The 17888-nt window shown below is 45.3% G+C and overlaps 1 protein-coding gene across 2 annotated transcripts in view; it reads left to right on the top strand.

The window, feature by feature from the left end:
* Positions 1–17888, top strand: part of IQGAP2 (IQ motif containing GTPase activating protein 2) — a 241472-nt gene that overhangs the window by 191496 nt on the left and 32088 nt on the right. For both annotated transcript variants that reach the window (XM_038765978.1, XM_038765979.1), the window contains 10 exons: positions 929–1012; positions 3175–3246; positions 3603–3672; positions 4908–5116; positions 7293–7445; positions 11986–12149; positions 13961–14185; positions 15684–15824; positions 16186–16270; positions 16922–17154. In XM_038765978.1, the coding sequence (XP_038621906.1) occupies positions 929–1012; positions 3175–3246; positions 3603–3672; positions 4908–5116; positions 7293–7445; positions 11986–12149; positions 13961–14185; positions 15684–15824; positions 16186–16270; positions 16922–17154 (1436 nt within the window). The remainder of the gene's footprint in view (positions 1–928; positions 1013–3174; positions 3247–3602; positions 3673–4907; positions 5117–7292; positions 7446–11985; positions 12150–13960; positions 14186–15683; positions 15825–16185; positions 16271–16921; positions 17155–17888) is intronic.

Raw genomic sequence — 17888 nt, 5'->3', positions numbered from 1 at the left:
CCTGGGTGAAGACCCCAACCCACTCCATTCCTAATGCAGAGCTACTCTTTGTACTTCAGACTTGTTTATCTCTTCATTGACCCCTAGGCCATATCCTCCTCCTGGCCTGGAACCCCCTCCTCCTTCATATGTGACAAACCACCACTCTTCCCACCTTCAAAGTCTTATTAAAATCCCATCTCCTCCAAGAAGCCTTCTCCAACCAAACCCTCACTTCCCCATCTCCCTCTCCCTTATGCGTCACGTATGCACTTGGATCTGTCCCCTTCATTCACCCCACCCTCAGCCCCACAGCATTCATGTACATATCCCTAGTTTCTTTAATGTCTGTCTCCTCCTCTAGGCTATAAATTCCTCATGGACAGGGAACATGTATACCAATTGTGTTGTCCTGTACTTTCCCAAGCTCTGCACACAGTAAGCACTCTGATACCATCCTAACAGAAGGAATGGAGTAAAGTCCTTTGTTCCTTGAACCTCAACAGGGCCTTGGGCTAACTAGCCTGTGGTTTTCAGTGAGGACAGAGTTGCAACCATAAATATTGATTGATTGACAGATGCTGAGCTTTGTACTGACTTCTCGAACTGAAACAGCCCCGTGAAGCTCTTGAACCTCCCCACTGCCCAAGGCTGCTGGCCCTGATAATCTGCCCAGCCTGCTGGCGGAGAGGCCCTTGGGGCACCAGCTCTAGTGTTGCCCAAGCTTTTTAGTCGTCTTAATTTCAGAGAGGCCCTGTAAAAACTGATCAAACAATCAACAATATTTATTGAGCATTTCCTATGTGCAACACACTGTACTAAGTGCTTGGTACAATACAACAGAGTTGGTAGACACATTCCCTGCTCACAACAAGCTTACAATGTAGAGAACTGTCATAAAGCCATTATAAATTTTAACACTCCTTGTTTACTGTTTCTCTTTACCCAGGCGGCTTGGCGAGGCCACAAACAACGGAAAATTTACACAGGCCGGCAGCAAATGTTTCGAGATAATCTTCCATCCATTGTGAAAGTGAGTGTCCTTTTCTTTCAAGCTCAGTATTGATTTTTCTCAAATCCAGTTCTTGCTCCTGGGGAAGTAGGCACTCAGTTAAATGGGGTTATGGGAGGCCTGCAAGCTTTCCAATTGACTCTTTGCCTACCATCTTGTAATCTGACAACAGAAAAATGTTTTCCTCAGAATGGTCCTGAGGTCCATGTCACCTTAGATTCAGTTGAGTGACTGTACTCGCCCAGGAAAATAAAACTAGTCATAGAAACACAAGCTCAGAAAAACTCAGGTTGTAGTACCTGCTGGGTCACCCACCTCATGCAAGTGGTGATGATGATGATGGCATTTGTTAAGTGCTTACTATGTGCGAAGCACTGTTCTAAGCGCTGGAGGGGATACAAGGTGATCAGGTTGTCCCACAGTCTTAATCCCCATTTTACAGATGAGGTAACTGAGGTACAGAGAAGTTAAGTGACTTGCCCAAAGTCACTCAGCTGACAAGTGGCAGAGTAGGGATTAGAACCTATGACCTCTGGCTCCCAAGAGCGTGCTCTTTCCACTGAGCCACACTGCTTCTCTAAACCCCCCAAAGGTGGGGGGTTGAAGCACAGGAGCCACAGTCATGGTTATGCTCTTGGAACCAGCCTAAAATTTCGCAGGCTGAGATCCATGGCCACAACAATGGAGCTGGTTGGTTTTGCCAAGGTGACAGCATAGCAGTGCACAGCTGCTCCCTCGTACATCACGTCATGCTGTATCCAGACAGGCTCATGTTGTTGGAAGAACGTGTTCTTATTCTGCCACTCCATTCTAGCCAAAATGGGTAGCGAAAACCCAAGCTCTGGCAGAATTGAGGGTAAGCTTAGTTTGATTTTGACATCAGAGGGGAGCAGCATGGGATTCAGAGGACCTATGTTCTAATCCCAGCCCTGCCAATTACTTGCTTATTTAACTTCTCTGAACCTCACTTCTCCTGTTCTTCTTGTACTTAATCTGTGAATCCCATGTGGGACAGGGACTGTGTCCAACTTCATTATCCTCTGTCTACCACAGCACTTAGAACAGTGTTTGACCCATAGTAAGTACTTAACAAATAACATTAGAAGAATAAAAAATCAGTGGTATTTATTGAATACCTACTTGTTAGTCAGGCATGATCCCTGCCTCGAGGTTCTTACTATCTAGTGGGGTAGGCAGTACTAAAGTAAATTACATATAGGAGGAAGCAACAGAGTGTAAAGAGCATGAGCACTGTGGTGGGGGATGTGCATGCCAGCGTCGCTCCGTGGAAAGAGCAGGGGCTTTGGAGTCAGAGGTCATGGGTTCAAATCCTGGCTCCACCACTTGTCAGCTGTGTGACTTTGGGCAAGTCACTTAATTTCTATGTGCTTCAGTTACCTCATCTGTAAAATGGGGATTAAGACTGTAAGCCCCACATGGGACAACCTGATCACCTTGTAACCGCCCCAGCACTTAGAACAGTGCTTTGCACATAGTAAGCACTTAATAAATGCCATCATTATTATGCCCAACTGCTTAGGTGATGTGGAAGTCCAGTAGTGGCGCTGGGGGGAGGTGAGAGATTAATCGAGGAAGGTCTCTTGCAAGAAATGTAACTTCAAAAGGGCTTAGAAGATGGGGAGAGAAGTGGTCAGCTGGATATAAAGGAAGAGGGAGCTTCAGGCTCCCTCCATAAGGGAGGGATCTTATGGTTTTGACTCTTTTCTTCCTGGAAAGGGCGGGGGCAGGTGTGGGGGGTATTTGGTTGATGACTGGTCATCTGCTATCCAGTCTGAAAGAACACGAGCACTGAACAAAGCCAGGAGACCTTTTGTTTCCTTTTGAGTCAGCAGTGGTGGGTCTTACTGAGCATCCACTGAGTGCAATGCATTATACTAAGTACTCGGGAAAGAATCCCTGAAACTCAAGAACCATCCCCTGCCCATACTCCCTCTCCAAAGCCTAGGAGCATAGGCTCCTGATGCCAACCCACCCACCTGAACACCAGTGGGAGGCAGAGAAAAGAGTGTGGATGATGCATCCTAATCGCAAAACCAAATTTTCCTGGTCTCCCATGACACGCTAATGTGACTTCTCATACAGCTGGTGCGGGGAGGGAGAGATGGAGAGGTTTCTGTGCCTCCAACTCACCTGCTTCACTCTTCTGTTGATTCTGTTTTTAGATTCAGTCCTGGGTCAGAATGAATTCAGCTCGGAAGTCTTATAAATCACGATTACAGTATTTCAAGGATCACGTAAGAAGCACCTCTTTTGTTTTTTCCCCTTCAGACAAAAGAAATTATGCTGAATTGATGCTGAATAAGTTTCCATAGAAAGGTTTGGATGCTGAGCCTAACTGCAGATTTTCAAAGAAGGAAGGAAAAACTGCTGATCCCTGTTTTAAACAACAGACTTCCATGTATTCTTTCACTTTTTCTGCTTATTATCAATCAGTTGTATTAATGAGCATCTGTTGTGTGCTGAGCACTGTACTTCACTATTCTTAATGCTCGGGTGTGTACAGAAGGCAAGGTCCCTGCCCTCAAGAAGCTTACAGTCTCACATATATACATACATACAAAGTGTCAGCTTCTTTCCTCGTCTCCCACAGAATGAAGACATTGTGAAGATACAAGCTTTTCTTCGAGCAAACAAAGCTAGGGGCGACTACAAGACTCTGGGTAAGTAGAATTAGTCCCAGACTAAGCACAGATTCCTTCGGACGCAGGCATGGGCAAGTTGCTAACCGTCACAGTTGAGTGTGTTTGAGGAACTTTTATTTCTGAGAACTTTCCGATCCCTTTAGCAGGTTGGCATCCACGCTCTTCCCAGAACTGAGCTGTGATTCTGACTCTGACATACAAAGAAACATGTGTGTGTATGACATAGGGTTGTTGACTGTAAGCCAAAATCTAAGTGGCCAAAGACAGAGCAATAATTTATTCTTCTTTCAATCTGTGGAGAGATGGATGGGTCTGTGGGGGCCCTTTCATCTTTAATCTCGACTGTAGATTGAAGGATCCATTAGTGGTTCTCCTGAGTGCCAACCACTGCACCGCACTTATGGAAACCAAATAGACGCAAGATATGTTCTGTGCCCTCAAATTTTCAGCCACTGGGAGTTAGTTGATCTGTCTCTGCCCATCAGTATCTTTTCAGCTTTCTGGCTGGGATGGGTGTGAGAAACTTAGGGTTAGCCCAAGGCAATTGTGGATAGGGTGACATGTGACAAATTCCCAGTTATGTGAGATGCATCCGGTCTGTTCCAAGCCCTTCAGCCAAGTGGAAACACCTCATAAAGAGGAAGGATTGTTCTCTGTGGTGTGAGGGAAAGGGAACAGTAGTAGTGGTAGTAGTATTTATTAAGCACTTACTGTATGCAGAACTCTATACTAAGCACTGGGAAAGAGTAGTTCTGCCTTGGGGGCACTGGATTCTACCAAAACCTAATGTCACACCATTTGCTGTGCCAAAACCATTCCAGCTATTTCTGATCAAGTTAGTGCTTTAGGGTGTCCAGCAGGCCCACTGGAGTGCAAAGGAAAAGGTCTGAGACTAGTGCTTTATTTCTGACTCTCCCACAAGGCAAATTTCTCCCCACTTTGACTTTAAGTCCCTCATTTTGCCAGGGGCAGGCAATTTCACAGCCATCTCAGATGTTTCTCACGCTTGTTGTGAGGATGGGTTGTCCCCAGCAGCAAACATTATTCGAGTATAAGGTGGGTTTTCTGTTTTGTATGGTAAGATAGAATTCCAATTTAGATCGCCCAAGGCCAGATATTTTTAACAGCTGGCCAAATTCTGTGATGGGTACATATTTCTGAGCCTCACTTGAAAAGCTGGTTCCCCTTCCCTGGCCACAGAAGTTCAAACAAACAGAATCTGAATTGTCTCCCATCCTCTCCCTTCCCTGTAGTTGGGGATGAAAATCCACCTCTGCCTGTTCTGCGCAAATTTGCTTACCTGCTGGACCAAAATGATCGAGATTTCCAGGAGGAACTAGATGTAACCAGATTGCGGGAGGAAGTGGTCACCAAAATCCGGTCTAACCAACAGCTGGAGAAAGATCTGAACTTGATGGACATTAAGATTGGCCTGCTGGTGAAAAACAGGATCACTCTGCAGGTCAGTGAAACCCTGTTTTGGCGGGAGTTCTTTTAGTAGAGCAAAGTGGACTTTGTCTAGTTACACTCTGTTGAATCCAGGGCGTTGCTTAGTGTATTAAGGCATTTCGTAAGTGCTTACTGTGTGCCAGGCACTGTGCTAATATCGGACACTGTCCCTGCCCCACAAAGGGCCAGTGTGTATTGGTTTCCAAAATAAATAATTCTCCAACTATTTTCCTCTGATGTAAATAACTCCCCAACAGTTCTGAAAAAAGTCACCTCTTGAAAAGCTTTATAAAAGGAAGTTTCCATCTATTCCAGCATTAAGTTGCTTGTTATCTTGACTGGTCTAGAACTCTACACTCAAGTTGCAGAGGTGATGCCTTTTAGATCCAGAAATATTCAGAGGGGCTTCCAGGTGAAGGGACTGCAGAATCAAAGGAGAAAAACCAGTAAGGGAGAACACTGTTTCTCTTTTCTCCTCAGACCACCTCACCCAGGGTGCCACTTCTATTCTCCGCCTGCGGGTGTTCAGTATATACTGTTACTGACCACATTGATCCATTTCACTGGTATTTCTGAGTTTAGATCATGAGGTACTAGAATTTATGGTTTCCCTAACCAGATGTCAAAGCCATAGGCCAGTTACCTTGAGTTTTCTCTGAAAATGGAGATTGAGGTGTGAATGCAGAGTGGGTGTCCATTCCCCTGTTGGGGATTTGCACCAACAGAGGCTCAGCATGGACTAGGGACAGGATTCCCAGGCATCAGCCCCTGCCTTCAACCTTCATCCGCATGTGCCCAGTGTTAAGCAGCAATATTGACTTTGGAATTTCACCACTGGGGAGGCAGCATGGCCTAGTGGAAGGAGTGATTGCCCAGGAGCCAGGAGACTTGAGTCTATTCCCAGCTCTGTCATCGGCCTGCTGTGAGAACTCGGGAAAGTCATTTAACTTCTCTGGGTTTCCATTTCCCCAGTAAATACCACTGGGGATGACAACACCTCCTTCTCCGTACCTCAAGAGCATGTTGGGAGAATAAATTTAGAAGCTGCGCAAAAATGCTTTGGGGAAGAAAAAAAAATCTTCCTAGAAGTCAGAGGTCCAACTCCTTCTTAACAGCAGAGTTGCTGATTACCTGGGAAATGGCCAGGGATAGGAAGAGATAAAAAAGAGTGGATAGTCCACAAACTAGTGATTTTTTTTTTTCCTTCTTTCCCTCACCCCACCAAATAAATAATGAAAAAGAAGAGTGTTCATCCCATTTTCCTTAGTTTTTCCACAATTTTAATTGGTTCAGTAAGGTTTCAATTTTTCTTTTAAACTGCCTCTTAAATAACAATTTAGAGATCAGCCTAAACTGGTCTCTTTAACTATGAGATTTATAACATTAAGAAATGGGGTATTTGGGAAGAACCTTTCAGAGCTTTAACAACAAGGATTTATTGGGCTTTTCTAAACATGTAAACAGGAAAGGGTTGACTCTCTATTTTAAAAATGCTCTGTTGCAAAACTGCAAATAGTTGAAATGCTTTAGCAACTCTGGCCATCCAGCCTTTGGTAGTTGGCCAAATTTGGGGGAATATACATTTGAGATCTTTCTAATAAACTTCAAATGCTTGATTTATTGAGTGCCTACATTGGGCAGAGCACCCTACTAAGCAGTTGGGAAAGTACAATGAGGTAAAAGTCACATTCCTGCCCTAGAGAGGTTTTCGAACAAAACACAAAGGTTTTGTAATGGTCTAAATTTCAGTAGCACACCTCTAACTTATAAATTTTGGTTTCTTTACATGCTGACCCTATTATCCCTGGCACTGAATAATCCAAACAACCCCAGGAGGGTTCAGCTGAGTTTGTGACAACCTTCCCCTCCCCTGCCCCCTTTCCCTACAAGCCCACTGTGCTCCCAAGTGACTTTTCACTTGGTCTTGGAGCAGTCGGTCTTCCTGACTTGCCAGTGTCTATTGGGGAAGGGAAGAGGGTCAAGCTCAGCAGGAGAGGCATGGAAGCCATCTGGGAACACAGCAACCAGGGGGTGTGAGGACAGAAACAGCAGCTGCAAAGCAGAATATAAGTAGGACTACTGGGAAATGAGGAGGTGACTTACCGGGTACCTGGTCCGTTAAACTGGTGGAGTATAGCACAGTGCTTAATAGATGCCACAGTTCTTATTGCTCCTCACTTTCTTTGCAGGATGTCGTTTCACACAGCACGAAGTTGAACAAGAAAAGCAAAAGTCAAGTAAATGAGATGCTGACCGGTGGGGATAAGCAGGGAATCAAAAGTTTGAGCAGGGAGAAGAGGAAAAAACTGGAAGCCTACCAGCATCTGTTTTATCTTCTGCAGGTAAGGCTATGTGGATGGATAAAAGCCAGCCTTCTGGCCACTTGCCATCTGTTACCTAGGATGGCGGAGGAGGAGGATTCTGTGGCCAGTGAATGATTGAGCTAATTCCTCAACCAGTTGGCCTTCCCATCATATCAAAGTGAAGGTGCCTGGCCATCTGGACCAGGAATAATCACCCTATGTGCCCTCTAGATGCCCTGCTGGGCTTCCCACCTCTGCTGGGGAGAACGCCAGATGGGTCCGGAGGCAATGGGGTGAGGGTTCATGTTTTGTTTTATGAATTCCCAAATCGTGGCTAATTGCTCTGGTTTTCTTCTCATTTAGAAAAGTGGTGGGAATTAGTAGGGTGATGCAGCATAATGGGCTATACTGGTTAACATTTTCTTGATGTTCACACGGGCCAGGAGCAGCATTTGCTGAAAATCAAGGGTCTTCTAGCAGCTCTGGTGGCAGAGCAAGGTCTTGAACAAGTCACCTTTGAGAAGCAGCAGGGCCTAGTGGATACAGCACGGGCCTGGAATTCAGAAGGTGACCTACCCAAGGTCACACGGCAGGGTTCTCTAATTCTTGCTCCATCACTTGTCTGTTGTGTGACCTTGGTAGGTCACAACTTCTCTGTGCCTGTTACCTCATCTGTAAAATGGGGATTGAGTGTGAGTCCCCTGTGGAACATGAACTGTGTCCAACCTGAGGAACTTGTATCTACCCCAGCACTTAGAACAGTGTTTGACACATAATGAACACTTAACTAGTACCATACTAATAATAATGATGGCATTTATTAAGCGCTTACTATGTGCAAAGCAGTGTTCTAAGCGCTGGGGAGGTTACAAGGTGATCAGGTTGTCCCACGTGGGGCTCACAGTCTTAATCCCCATTTTACAGATGAGGTAACTGAGACACAGAGAAGTGAAGTGACTTGCCCAAAGTCACACAGCTGACAAGTGGCGGAACCGGGATTTGAACCCATGACCTCTGACTCCAGAGCCCGTGCTCTTTACACAGAGCCACGCTAATTCTCTGTAATAATCTTATTATTATTGTAGGCACTTAACAAATCCCATAAAAAGTCACAACAATAGCATTGATTTATGTACCTACTGTGTGAAAAGCACTCTCCTAAACACTAGGAAACAACACATGGATACAAATTAGACAATGTCAGTGGCCTCCAAGAGCCTCATAACCAAAGAATAAAGAATGAGAGGAAACTGGCAGCAGACACATAAGGAGAGATGAAACAATAAAAATATGCAAATACCATCAAAAACGAAGACAGTGATAATTACAATAAGAGCAATAGAGCACTGTGGCTCAAGGGGCTGAGTTTCCAGCTCCTGGCAGTCTGACATCCACAACAGTCCCATCCACAGCCCTCCCAATGTCCTAAAGGCTGAGGTGGTGTTCGCTGCTGCTGCCTTCACGCTTTTTGGGCTGGAGCAGGGGCCGAGGGGGAGGGACCTGGACTGCAGGGGTCCGGTCCAGTGGTGAAGGGCATCAACCAGGGCCTTGTGCCGCTGATGGCCTCCTGAGGCTGCTTGGGCGCCTAAGAGAAGCAGCGTGGCTCAGTGGAGAAGAGCACGGGCTTTGGAGTCAGAGGTCATGGGTTCAAACCCCGGCTCCGCCGATTGTCAGCTGTGTGACTTTGGGCAAGTCACTTAACTTCTCTGGGCCTCAGTTTCCTCATCTGTAAAAAGGGGATTGAAACTGTGAGCCCCACGTGGGACAACCTGATCACCTTGTAGCCTCCCCAGTGCTTAGAACAGTGCTTTGCACATAGTAAGTGCTTAATAAATTCCATTATTATTATTATTATTATTACTATGACTGTCCTGAATCTCAGTTTTCCCACCTTCACTGTGGCCCAGTGGGAAGAGCCGAGGATGCTTCCATTCCATTAGAGAAGCAGCGTGGCTCAGTCAGTGGAAAGATCACGGGCTTGGGAGTCAGGGGTCATGGGTTCTAATCCCAGCTCTGCCATGTATCAGCTGTGTGACTTTGGGCGTTACTTAACTTCTCTGTGCCGCAGTTCCCCCATCTGTAAAATGGGGATGAAGACTGTGAGCCCCACGTGGGACAACCTGATGACCTTGTATCTCCCCCAGCGCTTGGAACAGTGCTTGGCCCATAGTGAGCGCTTAACAAATAGCATCATTATTATTCCAATCAAAATCTCTGCCTGGCTCGTTGTGCCCAGTGGTGCAGCTCCCCGTAATGGCCACCAGGTGGCAGCCTTGTGGGGGAGCTCTTGGTCCTGGAGGAACGTGCAGCTCTGCGGTGTAAGAAACCCCTTTATTCATTCATTCATTCAATCGTATTTATTGAGCGCTTACTATGTGCAGAGCACTGTACTAAGCGCTTGTATTTTAGCCTAAGGAAGCCGACTTAGCAGGGAACTAATTCGATTTCTTCTCCTTTGTCCCCTTTCAAACCGTTCAAAGTTTGGTGCTGTGCTTCTGGGATTTTTACCAACAATTCTTTGTAAAATGAATACCACTATTATCCCTTACTATTATTATTATTTACTATGTGCCAAGCACTGTACTAAGGTAGATGCATGATCATCAGGTTGAACACAAGGCCCAGACACATGTGAGCCTCACCATTTAAGAAACTGAGGCACAGAGAAGTCAAATCACTTCCCCAAGGTCACACAAGAGGGAAGTGGCAGAGTCGGGATTTAGAACCCAGGTCCTCTGACTCCCAGAACCCTGCTCTTTCCACTAGGCCACAGGTGCTTCTCTGCAAAGGGAAAAAACATTGACATTTTAAGCATTTCATTTCCCCACCTGAAACAAACTCATGTTTCATGCCAGCATTCTTCACCTAGTGTTAGTGATGGGGTGAAGTATGAATGGAATCGTAGGGGTGAGAAAAATCCTATTTGTGCTGCATTCAAGCAACAAAAGGGCCCACAAAGAGCACACATGATCTTCCAAGTCCACAGTACAAAGGATCATATTTTCAGTTTCTTCTGAAATTGTCAATTGGCTGAAGCCTATGTTCAGTTAGACTCAGCCAAATTTCTTTTAGGTTATGGTTTGGGTTGTTTTGCCTGACTGGTCCAACATTTACAATCTAGTCTCTGCTGGGAGACTTTGCAACTTTTCTCCAAAACCACATGTATTGCAGTAGCCTCCTTTTTGGTGCTGCCTCCTCTTCTTTACTGGGGCCTGTGTCCAGTGATTACTAACATAGGTTGCTAATAAGATTTCTCTTTTTGTTCCCCTGTACTGGAGGGATAGAGAGAGAGAAAGAAAGAGAGATAGAGGTGTCAGCAGAAATGAGCAGAAATTATGTATTGCTTATTTAGGAAAGCCGAGGGTTTCGGCTTGTCTTTCCTCTCTCCAAGCTGGCCATCAGATTTTTAACTGTGTGTTCAGGAAGGAAGAGGCCAAGAGCCTGTCTTCCCCTCCTCTCTGACCCTTCCCGCCTAGTATGTCTTGGGTAGTCTGCCTTCCTTTCCTGTGACTTCTATCATGCTTTCTGTGGAAAAATAAACACTAGGGAACACTTACTCTGAAGGGGGAACCAGACTCCCAGGCTTTATTTTCTTTGCAGAATTTCAGTGAACAGGGATTGTAAAATCTCTGGCTCTCAGCTGGAAGGGAAGCAGCCTGGCCTAGTGGGTAAAGCAGAGGCCTGGATGGTGCCTAGTGGGTAAAGCAGAGGCCTGGAGGGTCAGAAGGACCTGGGTTCTAATCCCAGTTCCGCCTCTATTCTGCTATGTGACCTTGGGCAAGTCACTTAACTTTTCTGGGCCTTAGTTACCTCATCTGTAAACTGGGGCTTAAGACTGAGCCCCATGTGGGACATGGTCTGTGTCTAACTGATTAGCTTGTATTGACCTCAGTGCGTAGTACAGTGCCTGGCACATAGTAAGTGCTTAACAAATGCCATTAAAAAAAGCCCCATGATGCTAAAGGAAACATCCATTTACTTTCCTTTTAGTTCCCTACGACACAACCTCTAGACCGATCACAATATCTGTGTGCAGCTTAGAGTAAGTTTGTTTTTTCTTCAGGCCCCGATAGGTGGGTGGCTACTCTTCCACATATAAGAAAATGAGTAACCTCTCCGTAGGAAAGACACGAAGAAAGTGGAAGTCAGCAGCATGGCTTAGTTGATAGAGCATGGGCTTGCGAGTCAGGAAGACCTGGGTTCTAATCCCAGCTTTGCCACATGTCTGTTGTGTGACCGTGGGCAAGTCACTTAACTCCTGGGCCTCAGTTACCTCATCTGTAAAATGGGGATTAAGAGCGTGAACCCCGTGTAGGACCAGGACTGTGTCCAACCTGATTAACTTGTATCTACCTCAGTGCTTAGAATAGTGCTTGGCACATAGTAAGTGCTTAACAAGTACCCTAATTGTTGTTGTTATTCTGCATTCATTTGCACATTATTTTTGTTACTCTTACTTGGTAGCAGCACCACCTTACAGCAAGATGATAGAAGCTGCTACTGATTTAACATTAACTTTAGTCTCCCCTCACTTTTATTTTTATTTTTTTTGTCTTTCTGTTTCCTCCCTCCTTTTCAGACTAATCCTACCTATCTGGCTAAGCTGATTTTCCAGATGCCTCAGAACAAGTCAACCAAGTTCATGGACACCGTCATTTTCACTCTGTACAACTATGCTTCCAACCAGCGAGAAGAATATCTGCTCCTTAAGCTCTTTAAGACTGCTCTGGAGGAGGAAGTAAAGTATGTATAAATATCCAAGAATTCCAGATTGGACACAGCTCATGTGTCAGTAGAAGCTGCTTGGGTATCACAAAGAATTATGCAATCCTTTTGCCTCACAGATTTTTGCAGATAAATTTTTTGGTTAGATTTCATTCTCAATGTCTTGGAAAATGGCTATTCTGCAGAAGGAACTCTAATTGTAAAGGTGTGATTCTCTTCTGGCCATTAAGAGTGTTTCTAAATTTGATAGTTCTAAATTTGGAATCTTGAGATTGTTGACTTTTGGGGAAGGAGAACTAATGATATTTAGTTAGCTAATTATCCTACCATTGAGACCCACTAAAATTTTTTTTTTTTTACCAGACTTAAGTTTAAGTGATCTCCAGAGGCCCAAAGAGATAGACGGTAAAAGATAAGGTCTGCAAAATGGGGCTACCATTTGCTGCAGCGTTTTATAACTCCATCTTGTTGTAAAGTCATCTTTTCTGTCTTATCTGGGCAAGGATCCTGTTTCCACACCCCCAGGCTGCTGAATCTGCACTAGTTGTTGAAGCCCCAGAGTCCTGTGCTCAGAGTTCCTTGAGGATTAATGAGGAAAGATCCTGCTTTGACTAGACTGTAAGCTCACTGTGGGCAGGAAATGTGTCTGTTATATTGCTGTATTGTACTCTCCCAAGTGCTTAGTACAGTGCTCTGCACTCAGTATGTGCTCAGTAAATACAGTTGACTGACTGAGTTGGAGCAACCTCGGAAGAGGCGCTCAATCATCCGGGGGGCGGGCTCCCGGAGCCGGGAGAGTGTACCCTTCCCAAACTGGACAAGGGGTCTCCAGCCAAGTAACAGCCTGTGAACCCGGCCCCTTCAGCATAAACCAGGCTGCATTTCTCCCCAGAAAACAATGGTAGAAATGCCCAGGCCCAACCGAGAGGCAACAATCGCTAGGACGCAAATGGTTTTTATGGCTTTTAAAACAAATTCAAGCACACTGTACTGTCTTTCAAGCAGGAACTCCTTACCATTGGCTTCAAAGCTCTGTAGACTTTCTTCATCCTACATTTTGGTTGCCTTCACCAGCTTCTCTCAAGCTCACCCTCTAACTGGAACTCACACGCTACTCTCCTGCCTCCAACCTCTAGCTCACACTGATCTCCCAGTCTGGCACCCCTACTCCTCCTCCTGGCTCTTCAAATGCCTTAAATCTCACAGTTCCCCATTTCTTTTACAGTACTCATGATCTCATCAACTCAACAACCACCCTTAGCACCTATATACTTTATTTGCATCAGTGGCACCTAGTTTCAGGTTTGATCAATCAGTGGTATTTACGGAGTTCTTACTGCATACAGAGCTTTGTACTAGGCTCTTGAGAGAGCAAAATACAACAGAGTTGGTAGAGACATTCCTTGCCCAGAGGGAGCTTACAGTCTAGAGAGCAGCATACTCAGCTGTATCACCCCAACATAATTGTAATAACCTGGTTCTCCACTTGACTGTAAGCTCCTGGTGGCAGGGAATGTGTCTTATCAACTCTGTTGCTTTATACTCTCCCAAGCACTTAGTACAGTGCTCTGCATACAGTGAGCGCTCAGTAAATACCATTGATTGATTCTTCCCACTGTTTTTAAGTGATTTTTGGCTGTCTTCCTCATTAGGTGTTTAGCTCCTTGAGGAGGGGGAATGGGTAGTAATTGTAATTACCTTACTGTGTATAGAGCACTGTACCAAGTGCTAGGAGAAAATACATGTTGCACTGCTGCCTAAGCTCTTGATACAGAGTTTTACACTCAGCGGGCATGTAGTAAATATTTTTTTTTTCTTTTCTTTCCCAGTTCCAAAGTGGACCAGATTCAAGACATCGTTACTGGGAACCCCACTGTTATTAAGATGGTTGTCAGCTTTAACCGAGGGGCACGGGGACAGAACACTCTACGCCAGCTTCTGGCCCCAGTGGTGAAGGAGATCATTGATGATAAATCTCTCATCATCAACACCAGTCCAGTAGAAGTCTACAAGGCTTGGGTGAACCAGTTGGAAATGCAGACAGGGGAGGCCAGGTAATGAGGCCAAACAAGTACTCAGAATCCTGCCCAGGGACTGACATGGCTGTGTCTTGTCCACAACCGTGCATGCCACATATTTGTGTGAACAAAAATTTGCACACAGTTGTATTTATTGAAGCTATTAAATCGATCTTTTTATTTCACAGAAGGGCCCAATCCTACTCAAATGTCCCCTCTCTTGACACATATTGAAGAGATTTAAGATCATGAGGTGCCAAACTCATCATTGGGAGGATGGGGCTCAGAGGTGGGCAGGGATTTCGGGGGGAGACAGGCTTTGGGAGCTACAGACCAGAAAGCACCACAATTAGCCATGTGACTGTTCCCTGTTGTCCCCATTGAATTGTGCCTTTGCTTCAGACTTGTTGAAAAATTCTATCTTGTGCAGCCCTGTTGATCCATAGCAAACTCTTCACTCCATGAAAACACATACTACTACTACTACTACTACTAATAATAATAATAATGATGGTATTTAAGTGCTAACTATGTGCCAGCCACTGTACTAAGTGCTGGAGGGAATACAAGCAAATCAGGTTGTCCCACATTGGGCGCACAATCTGAATCCCATTTTATAGGTGAGGTAACTGAGGCACAGAGAAGTGAAGTGACTTGCCCAAGGTCACCCAACAGACAAGTGGCAGAGCCGGGATTAGAACCCGTGACCTACTGCTCTATCCACTAGGCCATGCTACACCCTGGTGTTATTCCAATAGGTGTCCAGTCATTGGCAGGCACCTCAAACAGGGGGTGGGCTGATGCCCTACTTATATTCAGTCTTTAGTGAACACTTTTTTGTCTGCATCTCTGTTCCATTTCTGAAACAATCCAATGGAATGTGGTTCCTTACCCTCTAGAAACCCATTCTTAGGACAGGGGCTATTTCATGTTTTGTCATGTTCCCTAAGACTCTAGTACAAGCTGTGAATCCTGCCGGTGCTCAATAATTACCTGTTGACTGATTAGCTCACTGTTTCAAAATAGCTGATTTCATTTTTCACAGCTTAATAAAATTTCTTATTACTGCAAAGGGAAAGTTTTCTCACTCATTTAGTGCTTTAAACCTTAAAATGAAAGGCAACATAGCCTTAGTGGTTAGAGCATGGTGTGGAAGTCAGGAATGTAGGTTGGAAGTAAATCCCAGCCCTGCCACTGACCTGGGGCAAATCGCTCAACTGCTCTATGCCTCAAATGACACCTGCTCTTCCCATTTCTTAGATCATGAGCACCATGCCGTACAAGAGCCATCAGATCAGATTTCCTCAAACTATCAAGCGCAGTATTTAGCACGTAGTAAGCACTCACATGCCATAATTGTTTCATAATTTCCAAGAGTTGTGAATTGCCATCATCTTAGGGACGTGATGCCTTTCATAGGCAGGTTTTAGCCTAGTTGGTCCATTTCTGCAAGCTGAGTACTTGATTTCATTTTGAGCAAGCCATTAAGATTGCAGTCTATTTTGAAACCTCTCTCTCTCTTTTCTGTCTGCAGCAAGCTGCCATACGACGTAACAACCGAACAAGCTTTAACACATGCAGAAGTGCGGAATAAACTGGAGTCCTCCATCCAGAGTCTGCGAGTAGTGACCGACAAGGTCTTGGTCTCCATTTTTTCCTCTCTCAACATGATGCCGTAAGTGCCAAATCATTCACCCGATCGCTTTCATTTGACGTTGCTTTCGTACGGGGATTTCTGCAATCCCCAGAGTGAGAGCTGATTTGTACCTGACCCATCTGGTATTCTACATCAAGGCCTGTCGTCTTCCTCCTTTTGAGCTCTGCTGTGCCCCACTACAGGGAACAATTTTTCGGTGCCTCAGGCCAGTAGAAATTTGGGTCACTACGAGTCCCTTGTTTCATTGCCACCTCATTTGGGGTTTCAGTTTAAATTTTAGGAAGCTGATTTATTGCTATTTGATGGAATGGTTATTGTCTGGGTCATAACCTAGTCTTTATCCATGATCATATTTTCCATTATAATATTTTCTTTGTAGTTATGGGATGAGGTATATAGCCAAAGTTCTGAAGAATACAATCCACGAGAAATTCCCTGATGCCACAGAAGATGAGCTATTAAAGGTAGGTTTGGGGAGGGTTTTTAAAGGATCACCTCAATATAGCCCTGGCTTTTGAAGGGGCGGGGGCAAAGACAAAATCAAAAGTAATAGTAGTTTCATTTAAAAAAACATTCTAAATGCATCTTTCTGTGAATTGCCTCAATTTTTCCCTTTATTGATTTTTCTTTTTTGAGATGTTTAATCTCTGGGAATTTGAATGCTGAGGTTAAATGGGAGAATTTGTTTAAACAAAAGCAGCTTAACTGGGCTGAATCTGTTAGGAGAGGAAATTGGAAGGTAAAGTGGTAAAAGCACCAATTTACTCCCCTGCAAGTATTTGACTTGGGCTGGAGGCCAAACCACCTTCAACTCATCAAGGCAGGACCTTCCCACCCAAACTTCAGGACTAGTGTGAATTTATTGACCCCTTTTTTTTTTAAAAAAAAAGATGCTTTTTATATTTGTGGTAACATCCTGGGAATTAATCTGAGATTGCCTTTGAGCCGTTGTAAAGCTGGAAGTATAGCCTATATTGGGACATAGTAGCATGCAAGGACCAGGTGACATTTGCTGGGGATTCTGCCATCTTGGAAAATGAAGAGAAAGGCATCCTGGGTTGTCCCCTGAATAAACATCAGCCTGTTCTTCCCATTCCCTCCTTCCACCATCGCAGATCGTCGGGAACCTCTTATACTACCGGTACATGAACCCGGCCATTGTGGCCCCTGATGGCTTTGACATCATAGACATGACGGCGGGTGGTCAGATCCACTCTGACCAAAGGAGGAATTTGGGCTCGGTGGCCAAAGTCCTGCAGCATGCTGCCTCCAACAAGTTGTTCGAAGGAGAAAATGCACATCTCTCCTCAATGAACGCCTACTTATCGGAGACCTACGAGAAGTTCAGGTGGGAGACCCCACGGTGCTCAGACAGGGCGAGTGTTGACAATAGCGGGCTGAGTAGGGGCAGGACACGCCTGTGAGTTTTTAGGATTATAATAATGATGATGGCATTTATTAAGCACTTCCTATGCGCAAAGCACTGTTCTAAGTTATGGGGAGGGTACAAGGTGATCAGGTTGTCCCACGGGGGGCTCATAGTCTTAATCCTCATATTACAGATGAGGTAACTGAGGCCCAGAGAAGTTAAGTGACTTGCCCAAAGTCACACAGCTGACAATTTGGCAGAGCTGGGATTTGAACCCATGACCTCTGACTCCAAAGCCTGTGCCCTTTCCACTGAGCCACGCTGCTTCTCTGAGTCCTCTGAGTGATGGTCACACTGTGGTGCTGACACACTTACCCCTGGTGCCCGTACGGGTGGATGCTCTGTGTGCCTTGTTTGGGGCCTCAGGCAGGATTTGGTGGTCTTCTTCCAGAGCCTGAGGCTTAATTCTCCCTCCTCACACCAGCACCCACTCATTAAGGCCGGAGGGGCTGTCGCCCCGCAGCCTTTTGAACTGGGTTCCGGGCTTGCTCATCCCCGGCTTCTGATGAGACCTAAGTGTTTTCAGGCTGGGCTGCAAAAAACAACAATGGTGGCTCTCTGGGCCATTAAATCTTTGAAGCCTGACTCCTCCCTGTCGCCTCCTGCCCTAAAATTCCTGGCCCCTTTTGCTACCCCCACACTCACAATGACAG

The sequence above is a fragment of the Tachyglossus aculeatus genome, chromosome 23 (assembly GCF_015852505.1).
Source record: "Tachyglossus aculeatus isolate mTacAcu1 chromosome 23, mTacAcu1.pri, whole genome shotgun sequence".
NCBI classification, from domain to species: domain Eukaryota; kingdom Metazoa; phylum Chordata; class Mammalia; order Monotremata; family Tachyglossidae; genus Tachyglossus; species Tachyglossus aculeatus.
This window is presented reverse-complemented; position numbering and strand designations above follow the sequence as displayed.